General features: G+C 48.5%; 1 protein-coding gene across 1 annotated transcript; it reads right to left on the bottom strand.

The window, feature by feature from the left end:
* Nucleotides 1–670: 670 nt before the first annotated feature.
* kmt2ba (lysine (K)-specific methyltransferase 2Ba) lies at nt 671–23566 on the bottom strand. The gene is given in 38 exon segments (XM_089023736.1): nt 671–1803; nt 2658–2787; nt 2865–2948; nt 3032–3142; nt 3856–4108; nt 4241–4366; nt 5458–5552; nt 5622–5717; nt 5807–5914; nt 6500–8456; nt 8531–8695; nt 8766–8932; nt 9014–9092; nt 9312–9429; nt 9534–9692; nt 10580–10714; nt 10789–10868; nt 10944–11059; nt 11148–11224; nt 11538–11636; nt 11722–11820; nt 11899–12089; nt 12169–12285; nt 12776–12893; nt 12988–13080; nt 13155–13301; nt 13361–13474; nt 13572–14192; nt 15286–15383; nt 15462–15692; nt 16197–16258; nt 16886–17180; nt 18624–18780; nt 19967–20047; nt 20147–20252; nt 20254–20317; nt 20378–21689; nt 23109–23566. Coding segments are annotated over 38 exon segments (8640 nt in total). The 5' UTR covers nt 23412–23566; the 3' UTR covers nt 671–1527.
* Between the last annotated feature and the right edge of the window lie 193 nt (nt 23567–23759).

The raw sequence follows: 23759 nt of genomic DNA, 5'->3' as shown, positions 1-23759 counted from the left end.
GGAGATCATTAAAAAAACATGAACAAGGTGTGCGTTTGTGTGACTTAGGGTCCCATTACCAGTATGCTAAGTCAACCATTGCTACGTGTCGCTAAGGCTATTTCTGTGTTGTTTAAGCAACTGTCTCGGGCAATAGAAGAGGTTGAAAAACTTATGTTGATTTGGATTAACGAAAAGCAGCAAGCAAGGGACAGTGTTAGTGAGGGTATTATCGCCGAGAATGCACGGCAACTTCACTCGGATATCATCAAGAGGCAACTACATCCACAACCATCACAAAGGTCAATAAAACAACTTTATTATACGGTACAGTTTATTTCTTTAATTACAATCCAATAGCACAGTTATTTTAATAATACATTTAATTTCTAAGCACCTTTCAAAACTCTCTAGGACACTTAAAAATAAGGTATATTTTGTGTAGTTTTCAGGCTTATTTAGTAGAAAATTATGTTTTATGGGGACACGGGAATGGACTATTCTGATTTTTAATGGTTTCTTATGGGAAATAAATGTTCGGTAGATGAACTTTTCGCCTTACACACACTTTTTGGGAACCAATTAAGTTTGTGAGCTGAGGTATCACTGTACATATATAGATACACTTCCTCTTATGGCTTTCATTATTGAGTCTGCATTTTAAAAAAAAGTATGCACAAGTGAAACTTGGAACATGTAAAAGGTTTATTGAACTTAAATTAAAACAAACAAAAAATGCAGGTAGAAAAATATGTAACAGGTATTCGAAAGACCTTTTCATACAACTATGTACAAAGCGTAAAGTCGAATACGCCCCCTTCCCCCATCGCGGTTTCCAAACGTGCGGACTAAAACACAACGTGAAAAAGCGGAAAACTTATTGTTGAACTAAAACACCAACAAAAAAAATGGCGGTTGCGGAATGACAAACGGCAGGTAAATCATGGCAGTAGCGAATGTTGAGTGACAACTTGGTGAAAATGTTTTCCTTATGAGGAAGCACACACGGAAACACTGACGGGGCTGACAAATCTCACCCATTTCTAAACTCAAAAGTCCCATTTTTTTAAGCCCGCCTTCCAACGGGAAAAGGTTAAAGCACAAATGCATTGCAATTCTATAAACATTTAGGATTCCAAAATATACAAAAAAAAACTATAATGGGACAGTGCAAAAAGTGTTTTTATTCCTCTTAAAATGAACTTTGTTGAGAGTACGGTTAAAACCATTTGAACTCTACCAGCACCCTAAATCAAGAAACGGGAGAAACTAAAGCAGGGGATTGGAGTACAGAACCAGGGAAAAAAACTGTGTCATGAAGTCATCAATAAATATTTTTTACTGCGAAGTGAAAGTGAAGAAGACAATAGAAAGAAAGAATTCTGTGATTGACATATGGCTCCATTGGTCGAGATTCCAGCGAGGACGCCCCCCGCCCCTAGTAAGCTTCTTGATGTCAAATGTGATTCCAAGGATGCGGGTGCGCTCGTAAAGTGTCCGCGGGTGTGCCGTGTGGGCGGGTTCATACCTGGTTTGGGGTGGAGGCGGCTAGTTCAGGTAGCGACGGCAGCGTCTGGTGCCGCAGTTGCAGTGCAGTTTGCTCTCCTCGTCCTCGATGGGGAACTTGTAATCGTACGTCAGCTCCTCGCCGCGGTAGATCTTGCGCAGGGCGAAGATGACGATGTGCTTGCGGGCGTCCACGTTGATGACGCGCGAGTAGCAGTTGGGCTCGCACGAGTGGTTGATGAAGCGCGCCGCGTTGCCCTGCATGGTGGCGTCCACCACGTCAAAGTCGTCGATGCGGAACATGTAGCAGCCGATGCCCTGCCAGACACGTGCAAAAATGTGTCCACAATCCAGTGCCAGGGTTTTTGTCATTGTCACTCAAATTGCAGGACCCACAGAATATTGACTTTTAGGACTACATAAACGTTCAATGCAGTGTAAGAAACCTTAGACAAATAGTTAATAGATAGCCAGCTAGCCAGTTTACAGCCAGTCAGCTAAGAATTACAGTGAGACCTCAACTTACAAACACCTTATCTTACAAACTTTTCGTCTTACAAACGTCAATTTTATGAAAATTAAACCTTATAATAAGCACTATTTTCATAATACACACCCACCACGGCTGGCGGAGTGATCTTCGGCGGAAACACACGACCGAACAGCACCAGAGGTTAAGTTACCAACAATCCTTATGGAAGGTGACTCTCCTTCCATAAGCCATCAACGACCATCAAAAAGGTAAATAAAACTTTTTCATTCCATCAAGCCATAAATGACCATCACAAATGTAAATAAAGTGACTTTATAATACAATGCAGTGTATTTCTTTCATTACAATACAATAGCACATTTATTATACATAGAATAAGGTATATTGTGTGTAGTTTTAAGGCTTATTTAGTTGAAAAGTATATTTTATGGAAACCCGGGAACGGATTATTCCCATTTTAATGGTTTCCTATGGGAAAAACTTTTTTGAGATACACACTTTTCGCCTTACACACTCTGTCTGGGAACCAATTAAGTTCGTAAGTTGAGGTCTCACTGTAGTTTGAATGTTTAATAATAACAATTCCTTAATGATATGGGTCTGGAGTTATCTGAGCCTGCAACGAAGGCGGCTGTACAGTTGCGCATGCATTACGCATGCGAATGTCAGATGGACTCACTTTGCTGTCGTAATATTTCTCCCGCTTATCGGTCAGCACGGAACGAATGACGGTGCCGGCGTACTCGATGATCATTTCTCCCGCTTCGATGTTCCTCTTGCAGAAAAGGCCCCGGCCGTGAATGAGAGACCTGCGGGGAAAAGCAACGGCGAGGCCAGTTAGCCCATCCATCCGACGACCAGAGCGTGGCGACGGTTCTTGCGTCACCTGTAAACACCGACGGCCTCCTTGGAACTTTTCTCCAGGTGTCGAAATCTCATGGCCATGGGAAGCTCACTGCTGGTGGCGCGCCTGGTGGACACGTGACCCCCCACCCGGCCCTAAATTGCCATTTTTGTCTTTTTCGACATTTCCTTTGCGTTAAATCAACTGACCTGGAAGACTTGAGCGGAAATTCGTCGTCCTCCTCATCGTAGGCGCCCGCCAGGTCGGGGAGAGCTCGGTGCTGCGACGCCAGGAAGTCAAACATGTCGAATGTTGCTTTCCTGTGGACGCAAAACAAACGAGCTTCTTTAATATTAAACATTCAAACTAATTCATAAAACAAACGATTAACTCATTTACTGCCATCCACAAATGTATTCAGGAATTGAAAATATGACATAGTGGGCCATTCCCGAATTTGTTCGGGTTTTGTTTTTTCCTTGTTGGAGTGCCGATAAAGTGCTGGCTAGACCTGTGGTAGTTTTTATCCTTCCACAAGGGGGCAGCACTTCCCTTTTTTCCATGTTAGCGCTTTGTTCCAGCTTCAGCTGTTGTTAAAGGGCTATATAAATCAATATGTATTACATTTGACTTTTGTACAGCTGCCCCAATTTCAAGCTCAGATAACTCCAGACCCATATCACTTAGGAATTAATTCTTTTCTTTCTGATGAAAGAAGATACGCTCACGTTTCTTATGTTGCATTGAATGTTTATGTCGTCCTAAAAGTCAATATTCTGTGGGTCCTGCAATTCGAGTGACAATGACAAAAACCCTGGCACTGGAGTGGACACATTTTTGCACCTTGCCTGACCGTCAATGAGTTAAAATCGATCACGGTATTTTGGAAATGAAAAATGACTATGAAATGTTTTTCCCTTTTCTCTTCCTTGCATAACTTTGCTGCTGTGAAATAGGAATTTGTGAGACAAATAAAGGCCATCTCATCTCCTGTGAAATTCAAGCATCACGGTGAACCAAGAGAAGGGCGCACCGCACGTAGACTTCGCCGCGGGCGCAGCCGCTGGGGTTGAGCGGCAGCTCCTCGTCGACGTGGTTGCAGCGGTGGAAGCGGAAACGGTGGCTCTTGCAGTCGTGGGCGCCGCGCAGCTGCTCCAGCAGGAAGATGACGGCGTCGTGCACCACGCCCAGCACCCGCGGCCCGCTCATGCCCGCCAGGGGCAGCTGCCCCAGTCGGAAGGCCGCCCGCGCCTCCTGGACGCCGTCGATCACGGCGCGCCAAGCCACTGGCGACAAGGAAGACAATGGGGGATCCGTGCGACCGATGGTCGGATGCATGTAAAGACTACCCGGAGTGATTATCCTAAGGTGCGTTTGCGGCAAGATGATGGTGAAAATCACCGTTGATTGCTTCTTACCCTCGATACTGTCGGCTTTGACGCTGAAGCCGTCATCGCTGGTGATTTCAAAACGCAGGTGGGATTGGTTCATGTAGATTTTCTTCTTGTATTTGGGCGCAAGCGCTTCATCTTCGGAACTGTAACCTAAGAAATTCCACTGCTGTTAATTGCGCTCAGAAATCATATTGACCCTAATGAGGATGAAGCGGTGAGGAAAATGGATGGATGTAAAGAATGCCCACAGCCAAATCCGACCCCCACTGCAAAAAATGTTTGGGTTAAGTGAAACAAGTACAATGACATTGTTATTCAAAATGTCAATGCACACGTGGCTAATTCTCCACTGCGAGACGAATAAAGCTACAGTGATAGATACCTCGGTTTACGAACACCATGCCTGACAAACTTTTCGGTTTACGAACGTTAAATTTATGAAAATTTGACCTTGGCATACGAACTTTACCTTGGCATACAAACTTTTGTCATACACGGAGCTGCCTCAATGAGTGATGTGTCGTTCGCGAACGAGCCCGTTCTAACAAAATGGCAGCCGACTGTTTTTGTACTCTATTCCCCATCCCCAGTCTGCAGCAGTGAGGGGAGGTGGTTTAAATATTAAAAAGACAGGCAGACGACAGTGAGAGTTTTCTTTGATAGTTCAAAGGCAGAGTGTAGACTGCAAGGTTAAAATATCCCATCAATCAGGCTCCACACACAACCCGCACAAGCCATCTGTACATGTGATGCAAAAAGCTATCAACTCAGCTAAACAGAACACAATTGATGAGGAACTACATAAAATTATCACAGAGAAAGCACCTAAAGGGATCATTCCTCAAGATGGTGAAAGAAGAAGGTTACGTTCGTCATCAAGTTTTTAATGCTGAGGAAACCGGCCACTCCATTCCATCAAGCCATCAACGACCATCACAAAGGTAAATAAAACGACTTTATTATACAGTACAGTTTATTTCTTTAATTATAATACCACAGCACATTTATTATACACAAAATAAGGTATATTTTGTGTAGTTTTAAGGCTTAGAAAATTAGAAAATTATGTTTCATGGCAACCTGGGAACGGATTATTCTCATTTTAATGGCTTCCTATGGGAAATTAATTTTTGGTATCCACACTTTTCGCCTTACACACTGTCTGGGAACCAATTAAGTTCGTAAGCCAAGGTATCACTGTACATCCAATCCAATTCTCGGGAGCTAACAACATGACAAACCTGCGAGCGGCCCCCATTCGGATAAGTCGCCGTGACGGGCGCTGACCCATTTGTGCGCGGTGGTCCAACTGCTGAGATTCTCCATGTGATGAGGTCTGAACACAAAACAAAGAAAATGTTAAGTTCAACTTTTTTGTTGCTGTTGTCGTTAATGATGATCCGACCTCGGGGACGTTGGCGGCGGCGGCGCTGTAATTCTCAAATTCTCCTTGTACACCTCTGGAACATCATTGACCGGTTGCGTTTTTACTTTGACACGTCTGCGAAAGGGAAATGAGAGTATGCGCGTTGAAGTTTTCCACCGCTGGACGTCATATTGTGTAAAAATAGATTTCAGCCATGCACTTACTTCTCCTGGCTTTCAAGGAACGGTTGCCGCCTGGCGCTCATTTTCAAATTGTGGGATGCGCTGATTCTGTCCGAAACACTCGCAGGCACGTTGGGCCTTTCCTGGGTTCTGTGTGAAGGGAGACAATACAGTAAAGTCTCGTTATATCGATATTCAAGGGAGTCCGAAAAAATATCGATATAACCTGGACTATCGATATATCCGACCCTGTTTGCATGTAATTTTCTCAGTGCGTGCATAAATAGTATCGATATAACCGGGACTATCGATATATCCGATATCGATATAACGAGACTTTACTGTATTTTTTTTTATACTCGATGTCACAATTTGGGGGAATCTCAAATTGTCTGCAAAATAATCACTGTGTGAGGGTTAGGGTATCTCTGTGTGAAATATTATCTGTAAAAGACGCACTGTCGTGTGAAATGATCAATGGGAATATTTTTTGTTATACTTGGTGTCACAATTTTGAGGAATCTCTGTGTGAAAGTTTGTCAAAAGTTGTATGCTCGCATGAAATGATCAGCGGCAAGATCCTGCGCTGGGTTGTGTGTCGGATATTCCAGCGCTCATTCTCACCAATGATTATCATTTTGGATTTTTTTCCTTTCTTCTTTTTAAACGAGAACTTTTGGCCGAGTTCTTTGCGTGCAACGTCGGTATTACGGCTTTGATGACACCGGCACCGACCTGAACTCCGGATGGTCTTCGTGATCGCTGGGGGGCTCGCTCAGGACTTCCATCTTGGCTCTCTTCCTCTTCCTCCTCTGAGGGACGGCAGTCGGGAGCTTGACACGAATTTGAGGCGGGTCCGCGGGTGCCACGCCACGCGGAGACTCCGGTTGACGAGGGGCGTCTTGACACGGAGACGGCGCGGGCAGGGTTCCACCTGCGCTTAGGATGATGGGCTTGGCTTTGAGGGTGTCGCGTTGGGATTCCATGGAGCGCTTTATGATCGCCTGGGCCGTTTCGGCCTCCGACAAAATGGAGGCGGGATTACGCTGCACAGTGACGGCAGGCGGGGGGCTGGTCACGCGTTGGATGGGCACCACTCGGTAGATGATTTTGTTTGGCGACGGGGAGGAGACGTTGGGCGGCTGGGCGGCGGAGGGTTTGACGGTGACGCGGGGGAGGGGGCGCTTCAAGGCGTTGTTGCTCTTATGGAGCATCTTGGCAATTTGGCTGATTTTACTGTAAGTGGGCGAGGTGGCGTTGAGCGTTTGGTAAGTGTTGGTGCGAGGGTTTTTCAAAAGGATTTGACCCTGGCTGTTGACCAGGAGCACCTGAGGGGTGGGCGCAACGCCGGCGGCCGCGAGCGGCGCGGGGAGCGGCAGCGCGGCCGCCTGCTCCGACGACGCTGCCGCCATCGCCTTGTCCAAGCGGATGGCGATGGTTTTGCCTCGCAGGACGGCGGGTTGGACCACGTTGAAAGCGTTGACGCCGTTGAAGAGGACGGGCGAGGACGCGGCGGCGACCTGAACTGACTTGGGGGGCGGCGGTGCCGCCACCTTCTGGCGGGGCAGGGGGACGCTCTGTTTTGGCAACACGCACGTCATTTTGGGGGCCTGCTGGACTTTTTTCAGAAGGATTCTTTTCACGGGCGAGTGCGAGGCGGTTTGGGTTGCGGGGGAATAATCTGGGTCCTTTTCGTCATCTTTGAAGCCTTCGGTGGAGTCGGCGGACGAGCAGTTGTCATGGTCCTCGGCTCGGGCGTGACTCGCCAGAGCGCCGTCTTGGGAACTTCCGGCGGGGACTTGGAGAAAGGCCTCCTGGGCCGAAGTGTCGGCGTCCATCAAGACCTCCTCGCTTTGCACCACATCAAAGGCGTCGAGGAAAAGGGGGGCCGGGTGGGCTTCCGTTAGCGCGCCCGCCACGCCGGACACTTGTTCTGCCGCGTTGACTGACTGCAACATCTTGAGGGCGACCGTCAGCTGCCCGGCGGGCGAGCCCACGTCGCCGCTTCCCGCCGGGTCTGACCCCTCGCCGCCGCTCTCAGAGCCGTCGTCGGTGCCGTCCAACTGCGCGATGGACGGCGCGGAGGCCGAGGTCTGCGCGCCACCCGCCGCTTGGCACACCACCGTGCGGCGCAGCTTCACGCCCTGGCAGTCGTCTTCGGAGTCCGGCATTTCGATGTCGGGCCGGTGGCCCGGCAACGCGTTGTCCGTCAGCAGGGTGTCGTCCAGATCCAGTTTGGCGTCGAGAACCGAGACGACCGCATCCAACGTGGCATAAGGGAGCTCCGACATGTCGGGGGCCGGCCAGGTCCCGTTTGCGGTCGCCGTGTCGTCCGTCTCGGGCGACGCCAAGAAATTTTGGGGAACCTCGGCAGACAGCGAAGGGGTCATCCCCAACGTGAGGCGGCCTTTCGGGGACCCCTGGCGAGAGGAAAACCCGGCCGAGGTGGTTCGGGGAGGGGAGCCCCATTCTGACGACAGGGAGTTGGATCGCGATAGCGGAGGGGAGGTGGGCGCCTTGTTGGAAGACCTCGGCGGGGAGCCGAAGTGGGCGCAGCGCGAGTGGGCGGGGGCGCCGCCACCGTCGGTCGGGGGGGAACTGCAGCGGCTCCTGGCCGACAGCCTGCGACGGCGGTGCGTGTCCTCCAGGTCGCGCAGAGTCACCACATGGCGCGATTTGGACGATGCCGAACCTACAATTGAAAAAAAGTGCCGTTGTGAATCTGCACATTCAAAACTAGCATTCCGACGGCTCTCTGTCGTATACCTGGCGATGGGAGGGGTCGCGAGGACCCGCCCGCGGATCTCCTGGTCTGCGAGAAGCCGTGCTGCTTGTGACCCGGCGAACAACTGAGCAGTTTCGAGTTGGGCGACGGCGTGGCAGAGCAAAGCGGGCTGGAGGAGCTGCTAAAACTCTCCAGAGTCTCCCCATCTTGGAAGGGGGAACATCATCCGCGTTTAGGCATCAGGGGTACCGGCGGAGAATCAAAATGGACTCTCACCTCTGTGTAAGGCGGGACTGTGGACGATGGTTTGATTCTCCTCTCCAGCGCACTTGATGAGGAGCTCCTGTTCCTCGCCGGGGAGGGGGCCGCTGACTTCCGTCACCTTGCAGGTGTACTTGCAGCGTCGGCGCGGATCCACCGTGCTCCAGTATAACCGAGAACACCTGGAGGGAGGGGGGGGGGGGGGTCGTACGTGTGAGTGATGCATTACTGTCAAGATGACATCACATTGAGATCTCGCTTACTGGTATCCAACGGGGTACAACATCCTTCCATTTGAGGAGATTTCTGACAACACGCCGAGTTTCTGGATTTGGAGAGACCCTAAAAGGGACCAAGGCACAATTAGGAGTCAGAAAAGGCTGGTGTTCACCGGCACAGTACAAAAAATAACCGCAGTCGGGCCCGACCAAGCTGATATTTAACTCTAACATTGCCAAAAAAAAAAAAAAACTGAACTAATTCGGGAATTGCGCTCTATGTCATATTTTCAATTCGCGAATGGCAGTGAATGAGTTAAACAAAAACAAAAAACAAGCCCACCAATGGTCATATTAATGGATTCAGGTTCGAGTCCCGTGAGGAACTTCCTCTTGAGCGTGATCCCTTCAAAGTCAACATAGACTCGCCGTGGAACTTCAAACGCGCCCCCTGACACAGTCTGAAGAACATGAAAAAAAAATAAAGCATTTTCAGCCATAAATTATTCATAAGGCTAATTAGCAGCCCCCCCTCCACACATGCCCCCTCGCCGGCAAAACCTACCGCCACGCTGACGAGATCCGTGTGCTTGTAACAGTAGACCTTGCGGTCCCCCTGGAACACGCAATTGTGGGCTCGCGCGCACATGAAGTGGAAGTTACTCTGGCAGGTGGAGAGGCAGCAGCCCACCGTGGCCCCCGACATCCCGCAGCGGTCGCAACGCTACCCCCCCCAACCCAAAGATGACAAAACAATCAATTAGAGGACAACCGACATCTCCGGACAAGTTGCGTCCATAATTTGTAAAATCACTTCAAATAACTTCTACTGAGCACAATTTACAAAGATTCCACGGCATATAGCTAGATTTTATGTTTTAAGACTCGCGCTGAATATTCACGAAGTCTTGTTTTCGAGTCGATGACGATGCTTGACGGGACGTCACGAACGCCCCTGACCGAGAAAGCGACACACAATGCATTTTGGATACTTTTTTTTGTCTGAAAAAAAAAACTCGTTTATCGCAAAATTAGAAGGAAAACTACATAAATAGTACGATTGTGTATCGTTGTATATCGCAGACAATTGCGGTAACACGTATAACAAAGGTGTAAGTTTACACAAATTCCCAGCGGACAAATAAGCCTATTTCCAACAGAGCTTATACACCATGTGTATTTTCTGGGCACTACGTTGGAGTCCAGACGGCTTGAATTGATACAGGAGGACTTCTTTAATCGATTGCAAACATTTATGCTTTCCTCCTCAGAACTATTTGAATCATATTTATAACTGGATGAGTAACAAAAAAAGCATCTTCTCCGAATCTGAAGCCATTGTTTTGATTCTGGACCAAGGCAGTGTGTGACCATTAGTGACGTCACGAACAAGGGGGCGAGACTTTCTGAATCTGCCCAGTTCCAAGCTTATTTTGTGGCAGTTTTGGGACACTAAGTCATTTTTATTGGTGTTCGCATTTGACTAAAAATATCAGCCTGCGTCTTTTGGGTATTTTAGATGCTATAAAACGTTTTTCTGATGTCAGTTAGGAACCAAAAAATGGTGTCGCTTGTTGATGAAAAGTCCGTCAATCGATTGTGTCTGCGTACCAAGTGGCGCCCCCTGTAGACGGCAGTGTGCACTTGGTGCAGGGCGCCGTTGTTCTCGTAGACTTCGGCAGACCAAATGCAACAGTTGATGTGGGCCCACTCGTTCTGGCCCAGGTACAACAGTCGTCCGCAGTCCTGTCAAGATAAAGGGGGGTTAATATCAATTTGGGTGCGGCGCAACGAGAAAGAAAAAGGTGGGTTGTGCCTACCCTGGGAGCAGAGTCGCCATACTGCTGGCACAAAGCGCACTGTCGGACATCTTTGAACGTTTCCACATTCTTCATCGCGCCTGCGTTAGATACCAACCAGCGTTGTTATTTAACAATCCAACATGGCCGTCGACCAACAATTGGCAAACGATTACCGGACGCCGCCACCGTCGTCATTGTCATCGTCCCTCTGGGCTGGTACGTCCTCTGTATCCACTGCGCGTAGCTATGTTCCTTGGACGGGGGGATGACGGCTTCGGGGAGCATTTCACTACGGAGCGCAGGAATCGCACGGAATGCAGGATGTCGCAAGATTGTGAGGCGGGCTTGGACTCACATGGGATGTGCAGGAAGCTTACCTTGGAAGGTCCTCCGAAAATGACCCCAACTTGTTTTGGTGGTGTGGAGGAAGCCAGCTGAAAACTTGCATCATTAACTGAAAAAAAATATACATAAAATTGATTGTTAAAGGAAACCGTGATGGAAGAATTTGCTTTGAAAACTACTCGACTACGCGACAGCGGCTGACTGTTTACACATCACAATCAAAAAGCCTTCAACTCATTACCTGCCATTCACAAATTTATTTGGAAATTGAAAATATGAAGTAGAGCGCCATTCTCGAATTAGTTCGTTTCGATTTTTTCTTGCTTGGATGCCGATAAAGAGCTGGCCAGACCTCTGGCTATCATTAATGACATATGCAAGTGTATTTAACTGGACAGGAATCCAATGAAATGGAAGATTACTCTGGCATAGTGTTCCCTGGCGTCAATGGTGGGCTTTTCATCCACTTCCTCCTGGAACCACTTTCCCATCACAGAAACGACATCCGCGTGGAACGCTTTCTGGAGAAGGGGAAAAAAAAGTGTGTGGGAGAGGGGCGGGGTCATCATTTCTCGCAACGTTTCTCACCAGTGCGCTCATACTCACAATGGATGAGTAATTGCCCGCTTTTAACTTCCTATCCATGGCTTGGAGATCGCACGGTGACGGTTCCCCGGCGAGTTCCTCCTTTTCGCTTTGCTGACACTAAGAGACACACACGTCCTCACTAAACGCAACAGTTGCGCTAGTGAGCCCGTACATCTCCCCCATAAGCACACCTACCGATTGACAGAGCGAAAGGTGGCAGGTGGCGGTGGACGCGAGGAGGCTGGCCAGCACCTCTTGGAGGCCGAATAGCAGTTGGCTGTGCAGACGTTCCCGGAGGCCGCCGTCCTCGCCTGTGCGCTGGCGGCAGGGGGAGCAGGTGAAGGCGGCATCCTGGGCTCGACTGGACAGAAGCCCCTTTAGCTCTTCTGCCACGGGAGCAAATCCATCAAAACATCAAGACCACGCGGGGTTTTCGTTCAATAGGACCAAGTGGCAACAAGTCACCTGAAAGGTCTTCGCAGCCGTGATGCACCCAGTGGTTGCATTTCAAACACTGAATCATCCGCGCCCGCTGGCTGCCGTCGTCGTCGTAGCATTTGTTGCAAACCGTGCAGAAGTGACCTAACGCACACGTCACGCAGCAAAAAAAAAAAATCAGTCACATGAGATCAACCCAACATCTAAAAGTTTCCAAAGTTCGGCCCAGGGTCAATTTTCATCCGGCCCGCAGCTTCCTTCATTAAAGTTTGGTCCGCATGAGGAAATGTAGCGCTCGGTCATCTTTTCAAGAAAACGAAGGCTTTTGCGTGCGCCTTATACATCGGAAAATACGATACTGCTATTCAACTGCGACAAAAACTGAATTAAAATGTTTTTAAAGTGAAGTCAATATTTAAGTTCCATTTTTTTTAGTGTCAATACTAATTTTTGCACGCATGATTCACATGAAGCAAAATACATGATTAAAATAGCTGAAATTAAAATGAAAAAAAAAAAGTGAAACACAGGAGGGATCGTTGAAATTCCACATTGTCAGTTCCCTTCCAGTTGATTTCATTTCCCACGTTGATCACGAAACGCAACGCGTAATCGACTGTTTCAAGTGGCTGACCTTTTTCGCGAAGAACAGCGCAGTCAGGGCAAAAGTTCTCGGCGTGGTTCCAGGACACATCCCAGGACTTTCCGGGCGTCACCCCGCAGCTTTTGCAGCGAATGCACGTCATGCAGAGCTTTAAAAAGCACACACGCGCGACAGCGTTGTGAGAAAAATGTCAACCAAAGGAGGACTTGACTTGCTAGTTTTGATCAATAAAGACAGTGTACCCATGGGAGGCTGCAGTTCATCGGTTTCGGGTACGTCGGCCCCAAACACGACGGGTGGTAGGACGTTTGGCATCTCTTGCATTGCAACACAGGCTGCGGGAGGGAGGAAATGTCACAGAGTTGGTATCAGGAGGCAGGGGGGCTGGGGGCTAAAAGCGGGTGGGCACCTTGGACAGCTTGCTTCTGCGCCCGCACACGTGACAGAACTTGCAGCGTCGACAGCACCAGTTCTCCTTGTTCCCCCCCGCCGGTCGCTCGTCGGCGGACAGGCAGAAGTTGTGGAAAGCCTCGCAGCATATTTGACAGTAGATCATCTGGGAGGGAACCACGGCATACAATCAACTGGGATCGGACGGGGGTCGGGGGGGCTTACCTCGTGTCGTCCTTTGCTGGCGCAAAGCAGACAAACGGGCTGAGGGGTGGTGGCGACTGACGTGAGGACGCTGAGGCCTCCCATGAGCCACACGTTTTGAATTGCGCAATCCTCCTGCCGCATGCAAGCAAATCCAAAATTAGCTTAGCGCCACAAAGAAAAATAGCGGGAAATTTCGTGCTTTTTCGATTTCAAATATCAAAAAGCCTACCTTAAAATCCACCCGGATCTTTGTGGTGTCAAGCGCCGGGCTTTTCTGGGGAAACCCATTGGGGAAACCTGCGGGGGCACCGAGCGATGAGCCCTCGGAGGCATTCTGGGAAGGAAGGACACAGTGCAGGTCAATTCCCGGCGACCTTTGCAGCCCCCACCCTGCTGCTCCTTGGCGGGCGTCCTTCCGGGCATCGTCCGCTGCGTCCAGCGCCGGGCCGCGGGGGGGCCGTAACATGCCCCCTCGAAAGTGCAACGCGGTCGCAAGCGACAAGGACTTTGGAGTTCGGCGGGGGGGCGGCGAGACACTTTTCCAGCCACGCAAGGCCGCGGACGGCGGCAAGCGATGCAGTCGCAACACGGGGACACGTGAACGGGGCGGCGGTTTGGGCCGCTTCCGCGTTACGGGCTGCGGCGTTACGGCATGCGGGGAGGGCGGCGCCTCGGGGGGGCGCATCAATTTGGCTCGGGATTGTTTAAGGAACGCCTCCAGGCGGCGGGGCGACTGCAGGTGAGGGTCGGGGAGCCGGTATAAGTGTACTCGGAGCTCCCACTGCGGTTTGGCCGGGGGGCTTCCGGGCAGGCCGTGACGGGGCGCCGCCTCTTCCGTGTTCTGCAGTCCCTGCGGAGGAGGGGGGGACTGCCTAAGCCAATCAGCCACACAGGTTCCAAAAGCGACAGGTGGTTAGAGGCGCATGCAACGGTGGCGACGGACGGGCGAAGGTAAGAGCCCGGTTGTTGTTAGCCGGCCGGGGTGACGAAGAGGGACAAACGGTGAGAAAAATTGCAAGAGTGGTCAGGGGCCAGGGGCATGCTTGCTTTTCAAGTGATAACACGGGTCTGACCGTTGTGACGGGACAGAGATTTGAGGGGCATGGAGGGGTGGGGAGTGAAATATAACATACACATTTCAGGGGCTGGGTTGGGAACCTTATTCCTCCGGGTAAAGACATTGTCATGAACTCAGTTCATCACACAGTTGCTAACCAAAACAGCAGCAGCAGCCCAAAACACGCAAAGTCACTAACAAGCCCGCATGGCTGAAAATATCAGCTCTTTGATCCATATTTGCAACAAAAAGACATATTTAAACATAAATAGACATTAGTTGTGTTAAATTTATACTGTCTACTTGATATCTGATTTACAACAGATTATTTTCTGACAGACAGTGGCTTTTTTTAGATGTTCAATTACCTCACATGTTCCGCCTTCGTCCAGTATCCACAGAAGGACACTCTGACGAAGGCGGAAGTATACGCCGAAACATGTAAGGTAATTGAACACCTAAAAAAGCCACTGTCTGTAAAAAAAGAATCTGTTGTATTTATTTATAAATAGACATTGGATGTACCTTTACTCATCTCGCAGTGGAGAAATTTACATTTCACAGCAGCAAAATTATGAAAAGAAGAGGAAAGGAAAGAAAGAAGTTGAAAAACAAAATACAGGAGCTGCTGGCGTGTTAGAACAAAGAAGAGAAAGGGGGGAGTTGAGTATGACTCAACACAGAAAATCTACTCTCATTAGACTATCTAATCGCAGAAAAGAAAAGAGAAAGAGGCCTGGGTGGGAAATTACTTGGAAATTGTTGTCTTGGCATCAAATAATGACAGAGCAAGAGTAGGAAAGTAGTACATTCCAAATAATTCCCCCCGCAGGAGCCCAAAAGATCTACATAGGGGGAAAAAAAAAGACTTGCAGGCTTGCATTACCTTGTGGGCTCTTGGTCTGCCCGCTTTGGAAAATAGCCGACGCGGTTTGACCGCCTCCACGGGGAGGTTCCCGCATGCCGACGCTCCAAGTAGAAGATCTCAACAAAAAAAAAGAACACAAAGCTAAGACGCGGTTCCGTTGGCGTCACCAGGAGGGAAGCGAGGTTGTCGTCTACCTTGCTTAGCGGCCATTTTCTCCTTCTTGACCTCCTTGAAGTTTTCCCTGTCGTCGTCCGGCTCGTCGTCCGACTCCGACTTGAGCAGATTGCTGAAGGAACGCGGCGTGATGTCGCGCAAAGAAAGCTTGCGGATTTTGGTGGGCGCTAAGGACGCGCTCCATTTCCTGGCTGCACCCCAGTTGCCGTCGTCGCTGCTTGACGCGGCTGCCGAAATACCCCTGGCCCGGACTGACCAAAAAATAATAATAAGAATATGTATTTAGAGTTTGACACACAAAAAACAGGAGCCTCAAGTGCACTTGTCCAACTCTCAACATATTGGATGCCCCCTTCTTGCTTCCAAATCTTTATCATCAACTCAAAAGCTGTGCTGATCTCAAGTGTGTCAGTCATTTTTTGCTGCGGGCCACATTGTAGTCAGTTTCATCTCGGGGGCCATTATGAATTTGGGTACCATTAGGATGTTTAATCCCCCTACATATTCCATATAGAGCATTTAAAAAATAACTAACTAGTTTTCAAATTTGAAGTAAAAAATAATGACTGTTATTGTGGTTTCCATGGGACATTTTGAAATTTTGGTTGGGACTTTACTAAGCGTCATCGAATTTCACAAGTTTAATTTGCTTTCGAGGGCCGAATCAAATGAGGCGGCGGGCCACATTTGGCCCCTGGGCCTTGACTTTGACACCTGTGGTTCGGAGCTAAGAAAATACTTTGAACAATACATACCTTTAAATTGTTTGACAATGCGCTCTGTTTTTGTGGCCTCGATTCTATCACACCTTCTGTATCTGTTGAAAATACAGCACAAAATGTCTTCATTATTTATCGCAACTCAGTCGCTGCCATTCACGAATTTATTCGGAAATTGAAAATATGACAGTGCCATTCCTGAATTAGTTCGGGTTTTGTTTTTTCTTGCTTGGGTGCCGATAAATTGCTGGCCATGGCCTCCGGCAATGTTTTTCCTTTCCACAAGGGTGCAGCATTCCCCCATTATCTATGTTCGCGCTTTGTTCCAGTTTCGGCTGTAGTTAAATATAAATCAATATGTATGTATTGCATTGTATTTTGGTCAGCCACCCTCATTTCAAGCTCATATAACTCCAGATCAAAATAATTTAGGAATTAACTCATTTTTTTCTGATAAAAGAAGAGAGTAAGGTTTCTTACGCTGTATTGAATGTTTATGTAGTCCTAAAAGTCAATATTCTGTGGGTCCTGCAATTTGAGTGACAATGACAAAAACCCTGGCACTGGAGTGGACACATTTTTGCACATCGTCTGGCAGTGAATTAATTAAAGAATGGGAAAAGTTACTTTTGTACAAAGTAGCATTTGCTATGCATTTTGCGATCGCTTCCCACTTGAGGTGAGCAGCGGCTGAATTTGCCGTCAACAAAGCACATTTTGCTTACATGCAACACTGTCGCCTCTTGTTGGGCCCGCCGAATTTGGGCTTGTCGCGACAGTTGGAGCACTTGGCGCAGTCGCTGTCCACCAGGCACCCTCTGCACACGCCGCAGCGCCGCGAGCGCACCCCGCCGGGCCTGTAGCGGCTCACGATCTTGCGCTTTTTGAACTTGCGGCCGCGCCGCCACCCGCGCCGCCGACATGGCTTCTGATGGTCTTGGGGGGCTTCCTGGGAGGACGGCCACTCGGCGCCGCTTCGAACCGAAATCTCATCGTCGTCGTCGTCGTCATCTACGACATCTGCAAGCGGCAGAGGGAAATGATGGGCGTCAGCTCAAAAGCTCATTCAAAATATTTCAAAGGCATTGTGTTCTCGCTGGCAGCTTTTATTTATGATTCGGGTGGGGGGGTATTCTTTTAGAATACTGTTGGATGGCGATTTGTATTCAAGAAAGTGCATTTATGGGCTATTATGTAAAAAAAAAAAAGAAAGGAAAAACCGGCTAAAACTAATCATATTAATTAAGGGATAAACAGAATATTGTAGATCAAATTCACGTCGGGGTCCCCAAACGCAAAAATCAATAGGAAGACTCCACGCACGCATGCGAGGGAGGGAGATCAAACTGGTTCTATAAATTTCCCGTGTGTGAACAAATAGATTTTATTTTTGGAAGGGGGGACGAGCATTTATATGAGAGAAGAGTTTTTTCCGGGTGAGCTCAAGATCTTATTTGGATTAAAAATAATAATAATAATACATTTCATTTATATGACTTCCTCAGATTTCTTCAAACTCCACAAGGCCACTCTTACTTGAGAGCCTTGAAAATTTGCGCTAAATGTCCTGTGTTAAATCACAGGTGTCAAGGCCAAGGCCCGGGGGCCAAATGCGGCCCGCCATATCATTTTCTTCGGCCCACCAAAGCAAATTAAACTCTTGAAATTACATTATGCTCGCTAAAATCCCAAACAAAACTTAATATAGTCGTATGTAAACCACAAAAACAGTCATTATTTTGGACTTCAGATTTTGAAAAGTGGTGATTCATCCATTTGTTGTGCGCTCTGTATGTCGTACGTGGATGGGATAAAACATTCTAACGGCTTCCCCAAATTCATGACAGCTCTTGAAAGGAAACCATAAATGATTAGTTTGGAGAGCGCAGTGGACGGACGGACGGACGGATCTGTGTGTGTGTGTGTGGGGGGGGGGGTTGCGGTCTCTAAGGTGTGCTTCAGGGCAGCGAGTCTAATGGTCTCAAACAGCACTTTCTCACCTCATACAGAGTGATGGCCGATCGACCAGTGTTGGGTAAAGCTTTCCAACCGCGCTGGCTAATCTGTGTGTGACAAAAGATATTTTTTGCTGGCAAATAATTGATTTACAACTACATTGAGCGTACAAGGCACGGTTTGTTTTTGGGATTGGCCATCATTGGCTTTTTAATGGGAAGGTATTTTGGTTTTTTATTACTGTTGCAACAAGTGCGCTGTGATGTACTAACGTGAAGATATTTTTGACGCCTTCTCAACTGCCCTTTATATATTTGTCTACCCGATGTCTTGGTTTGAGTGTTGAAAACAAAGCAAAGCTCGTGTACACGGTTGGTGTCGTCACAAGTGAGGGATCAGCGGAGACTAAAAATGGTTGAGCACTGGGAATGCTGCACTTTTTTTAGGGGAGGAGGTGTGTGTGAATCGTGCCGTGTAAAACAGCAACACGCTTGCACGGGGGCGTACCTTCGATTGCCGGCGAAACGGTGATGCCCTCCCTCTCGTGCAGCGGAAGAGCGCTGAGCCGGGGAATGTCGTCGGGGATCATCGCCCGCGGTTGGCCCAGGGCGACCGCCGCCGCCCGACACACGTGCTTGATCCTGGGACCGCCCAGGGACTGCTCCTGTTAGCATCAAAATCACAATGGTAGCCATGCGAGTGGGGAAAAACAAAAGACTGTTTCGTGCTTGGGCTCCTATCGAGCCGCATTTTTTTTCCGGAGTTTTTGACACCGACGACACATTGGGCAATGCACTCGCCCAGATTAAAATATCAAAAATCAAATAAAATTAAACTGAGATTAAAATGACATGACTCTCCTCTTTCATCTGGAACTGCTTAGTGTAACAAAGAGGGTACAGAAAGTTCTTAAGAATGAATGACTCTCTCCGTCTTTGTGTTGTCATGTATTTTTGTTCTTTTGACTTCAAGACGGCGCCGCAAGAGTGGCTGCCTTTCCAGCAGATCCTGTATTTTGTTTTTCTACTTTCATTCCTTTCATAACTTTGCTGCTGTGAAATGTAAATTTCTCCACTGCGAGACTAATAAAGGCGAATCCAATACAATACAATTACAATGAGATTAACGTGAGATTAAGATACAATTTAAATTAAAGATAAAAATGAGATAATACGAGATTAAAATGACATTAAAATGAGATTAAAATGATATTCAGATAAAACTAGGTTAAAATAAAATTAAAGATAACAATGAGATTAAAATGAGATGAAAATGAGACTAAAATGAGATCAAGATGGGAGAAAAATAACATTAAAATGAGATCAAGATGACAAAATTAGATAAAAATGAGGCTAAAGTAAAATGAAGATTAAATAAAATTAAAGATTAAAATGAGATTAAAACACAATTAAAATGAGACTAAATTGAGATTAAAAGGACATGAGATTAAATGAGATTAAAGGAAGACTAGAACGAGATTAAAATTAGATTAAAAATATTAAAATAATGAGATTAAATTGACATTAAAATAAGATTAAAATAGATTAAAATGAGATTAAGATAAAATAAAAGATTAAAATGACATTTAGATTAGATTAAAATCCCATTAAAATAAAATTAAGATATGATTAAAATAATGTTAAACGATAACATTGAGATGCGATAAGAAATCCTTTAATAGTTTTACAATGGGGAAATTCGAAATCTACAGTAGCGAGTGTGTGTGTGTGTGTGTGTGTGTGGGGGGGGGGGGGGGGGGGGGGGGGCGGGATTGATAATAAGAAAAAAAAATTGTCTGCACCAAAATGTTCCAGGGGAAAAATACATTTTAAAAAGTCGCTTCTTATTACCTGATGCCGCAGTTTGGCAGGCCGGTTGACCCTCCTTTTCCTTCGCCTGCCCGCTGCCGCCTGAGTGTCACTGGAGCTCAACTGGTAAACACGTCAAAGGCCCGATTAGGACGAACACGCGTGTTAAGTGTACGGAGGAGGGATGGGGTGGGGGGGGGGGTGATAGAAACGGTTGCACACCTGCGACAATTTAAACTGCTTCTGCTGATCAATCTTGATGAGCTGCACTTTGGCTTTCTTGAGCAGGTGCAGCATCCTCCTGTTGGCTCCACTCAGGCCCACGCGGGTGGCCGGGCACGACCGCCTCGGGCGCCAAAGGCGCAGGGCGAACCTCGCCGACCCCCGCGGCTTCTGCGCGGACGGAAATTCGGTCAACGGGCGGCGGCGCGCCATGAGACAAACGGGTCTTACCGTTGCCGTCGGCGGCTTGCGGGGAGGACACGTTGGCGTCGCTGTTGTAGACGGCGAGCTTCCTGATGACGCCGGGCGAGTCCATCTCCTCCACGGTCAGTTTGGCTTTGCGCCGCCTCCTCCTCTTTTTGACCGGCGCCTTCAAGTCGCCGTCGTCCGCCACCCCCGCGCCGTAATGGCCTCGCTTCTTCTCCGCCAGCTTCAAGGTGAGTCTCTTGAGTTTCTTGTAGAAGTCCAGGTAACTGTTGCCATGAATCGGTCGGACGGGGGACATCGCCGGGGACGGCGGCTTGTCGGGCGCGGGGACGGCGGCGGGCGCCTCCGGCTTGGCATCGGAAAGCGCGTCTTGTAAAGAGGCGCTAGTCTTGTCGTCCTCTTTGGGCTGATTTTTGAGCCACGAGGACACGTGGCCTTTGGGGAAAGGCACCATGGCCTCGTCCAAAAACCTCTTCGGGGCTTTGATGACGCGAGGCGTGCGCGCGGTAGTCACGGTTGACGGGTGGCGCTGTTCCACCAGAGCGCCGTGTTGGGGGTCCAGCGCATCCGTGGGATCGGGGTCGGAGACATAGGCGTAAAACACGTGCTTGACGCGCTTTCTTCTGGCGATGGCGGCGCCGCGCGGCGTGGCGTTTTTGACCTTCTTCCGTGTGCAGTACAAGAACTTGCGAGAGTGTCGCTTGTGCGTGCGGCGCTTGGGTGACGCTAATGGCGGCGGCCCCTCCGATGGCGCCTCCGGCAGCCCCTCTGATGGCGCATCTGGCGGCATCGCTGCTTCGGGGGCGCTCAGCGCGCTGGCCTCGGCGCCGATCTCCGGGGACGCCGCCGCGTCCTTTGCCGTTTTTTTCTTCTGGTTGCGCTGCAGGGCCGGCGCTGACAGCCTGACGCGCTTGGCACTTGGGATTTTGACCTCGGCTCTGTCAGCCGTTGGGACTTGCTCAGTTGCTTCTGCTTCACCGACGGCAGCCTGGGTGTCCTCCTTAGCCACGCCGCCGTCCTGGTGAAAAATCTCCTTCGGCGCCTCTTTGACTTTCATTCTTCTGCTTTTGGCGCCAAGCCAACCTTTTTTGGCGCGCCGCGGTCCTATTTTGCCGATAGGCCCTTGATTAGGACTCGGTGGTAAAATCACATCAGATGGCCCGGCTTCTTTTTTCACACGCCGTGATACGAGCTTCCCAATCGATGTCGCTTTGGGGGTCTTGGGGAATATTTTCCCAATGAGAGATTTGGTTGCAGAAGGCCGTACAACTTTGGGGGGCTTCACCTTCCTGGATAAATGAGCTGTGGTTGTGCCAAAACCATCAAAGTTTTCCTCCTGCAGAAAAAAAGATGGGAAAAAAACATTGGATAATTTTTCCCAGTTTTTTTTTCATTTTACTTTGCCACCGATGAGAAAATTGAAGTCAACCACTCATCAAACATTTGAACAAACGTATCGGCCATTAATATCACAATACTCACTGGCAGTGATGACTAAAATGAATTTCTATTTGAGACTTCAAAGCGGTCATTAAAATGCATTGGCTTTGTCGCCATCTTGTGGCGTTATGGGAGAAGGAAATAAAAAGCATCAATCCAATAACTGGCAATGTTTTGCATCAAATAAATAACCAGTGAACCGCAAATAATTTGGGCTAACCGTACGATGACTCCTCCAGAACACAAATTAACATTTCCGCGACAACGCAGCTGTTTTCCACCAATGTGAGCCAGCAACCCAAAATGAGGTCGATTGATCGACAAGTGCAAAACGTTGAAAGCCTGTTCAGTGGTCATCCATCAGACACATATTTTACAGCACAAATGTTTTTTTTTTATTCGGGTTTGGTTTGAAATGCATGAATTTTTGTGCGTTTATTTTCTTTGATTTATTAGCCTCGGTCAGTCCAGTCGTCGGAAAAATACGTGTTATTTGAAAGACCAAATTGTGTGCTAGTTCGCATTGGGCGACCACAACTTGTGAAGCTTACTAGTGAGGACAACGAATACATCGTATAGAACACAACGAAGGACATTACAATGGCTCGTGTATCTTACAAGTCGTGTTTGTTTTCTACTGTTCTAGTTCTAGAAGTGCAGAAAAATATATTAGGAACTCACAGTTGCATCGAAACGCATTACATTGACTTTAAAGAGGCTGGTTGAGAAGGATATCCTTGATACCAATTATTCAAGTCGTACCAGTTGGCCTGGTACTATGAATACAAAACAATAATAACAATAAACATTTGAGATGGATATCCAAAATGTTTTCCGTCCTTCAGTCAGCTGACAGCTCCAACGTGAGAAGTATGACGATCCATTTGCCACTGTGACGTTTTCCGCATGGAAAATATGCAAATCCCAAGACGAATTAAAGACAGTGAGTGCGTGCGCTTTCATTTCAGCTCATCGGCCGGCTAAAGTTGACTGCACGGCGCTCGTTTCCATCAACAACCACGGACGCTACCCGCCAAAGTTTTCGCCTAGTGGCGTTTCGAGGGACAGCGATATTTGTTTTGACAAAAAAAAATGTCGGTGTGGGTTATAAATGAACACATTAATCCGGGCACAAGCACCGGAACTAAGCGTTCGTCCGCGTAAAACGCGAAAGCTAAAGCTACTTCGCCGCTAACGTATGTGGGGGCTTCCACCTCCTTTGTAATTCCTAAACAAGTGCACCCAAGCGCCATTGGGCACGTTTTGATCCGAGTGAGACATTTTGTTGACCGCACGGTCGGGTCGGCTCGCTCACCTCTTCGCTCGACTCGAAGCCCGCTTCCCTGCGCCGCGCGTGCTTCTCGGCCAGCCCGAGCAGAGGCGCCAAGGCTGGGTCGTCGTTCAACGCCAGGCCGATGTCGACGGGCCTCGGCCCTCCGCCGGACGACTCGCCGTCGTCCGAGAACAGCCTTCCGCATTTGCTACGCTTGCTCAAACGCAGCCGACCGACGCGGCCTGCGCACGGCCGGCCCGGGAAGCGAGCTCGGGCGACTGTCTGGCTGCCCGAAGCCACCGCAACGTTGGCGGACGACGACATTCCGCCTCTCGTCGCCGCCATTTTTGAGCCCGACTACAGTAGGAGGAAGAAGAGCGCGAGCGCGAGCGCGCTGCTAGCCGAGCTCCGCGGACGCGAACACGAAGAGGCAAGATGGACCTGGTCCGCTCTCCGCCAGAAGGCGCCAGATAGGACGGAAGCACAAGTGCATCATGGGGAAAAAATACTCCGCTGCCCAGTTTGTTTTGTTAGCGTGCACCTATTTTCGAAACGGTTGATAACGCATCAATATTCCACACCACTGACTATAATTTGTGAATTAATTTTGATAGAACTAACTAATTAAACGAAAAAAAGGTGAAAATGAAGCTCTTAAACACAACGTTTGATATTGTATTTCCCCGTGACGTC

Source organism: Hippocampus bargibanti, linkage group LG20 (genome assembly GCF_051943395.1).
Source record: "Hippocampus bargibanti isolate YZ-2025 linkage group LG20, ASM5194339v1, whole genome shotgun sequence".
In the NCBI taxonomy this organism is placed as follows: domain Eukaryota; kingdom Metazoa; phylum Chordata; class Actinopteri; order Syngnathiformes; family Syngnathidae; genus Hippocampus; species Hippocampus bargibanti.
The sequence above is the reverse complement of the archived record's forward strand: the minus strand, read 5'-3'. Positions and strand labels throughout refer to the sequence as shown.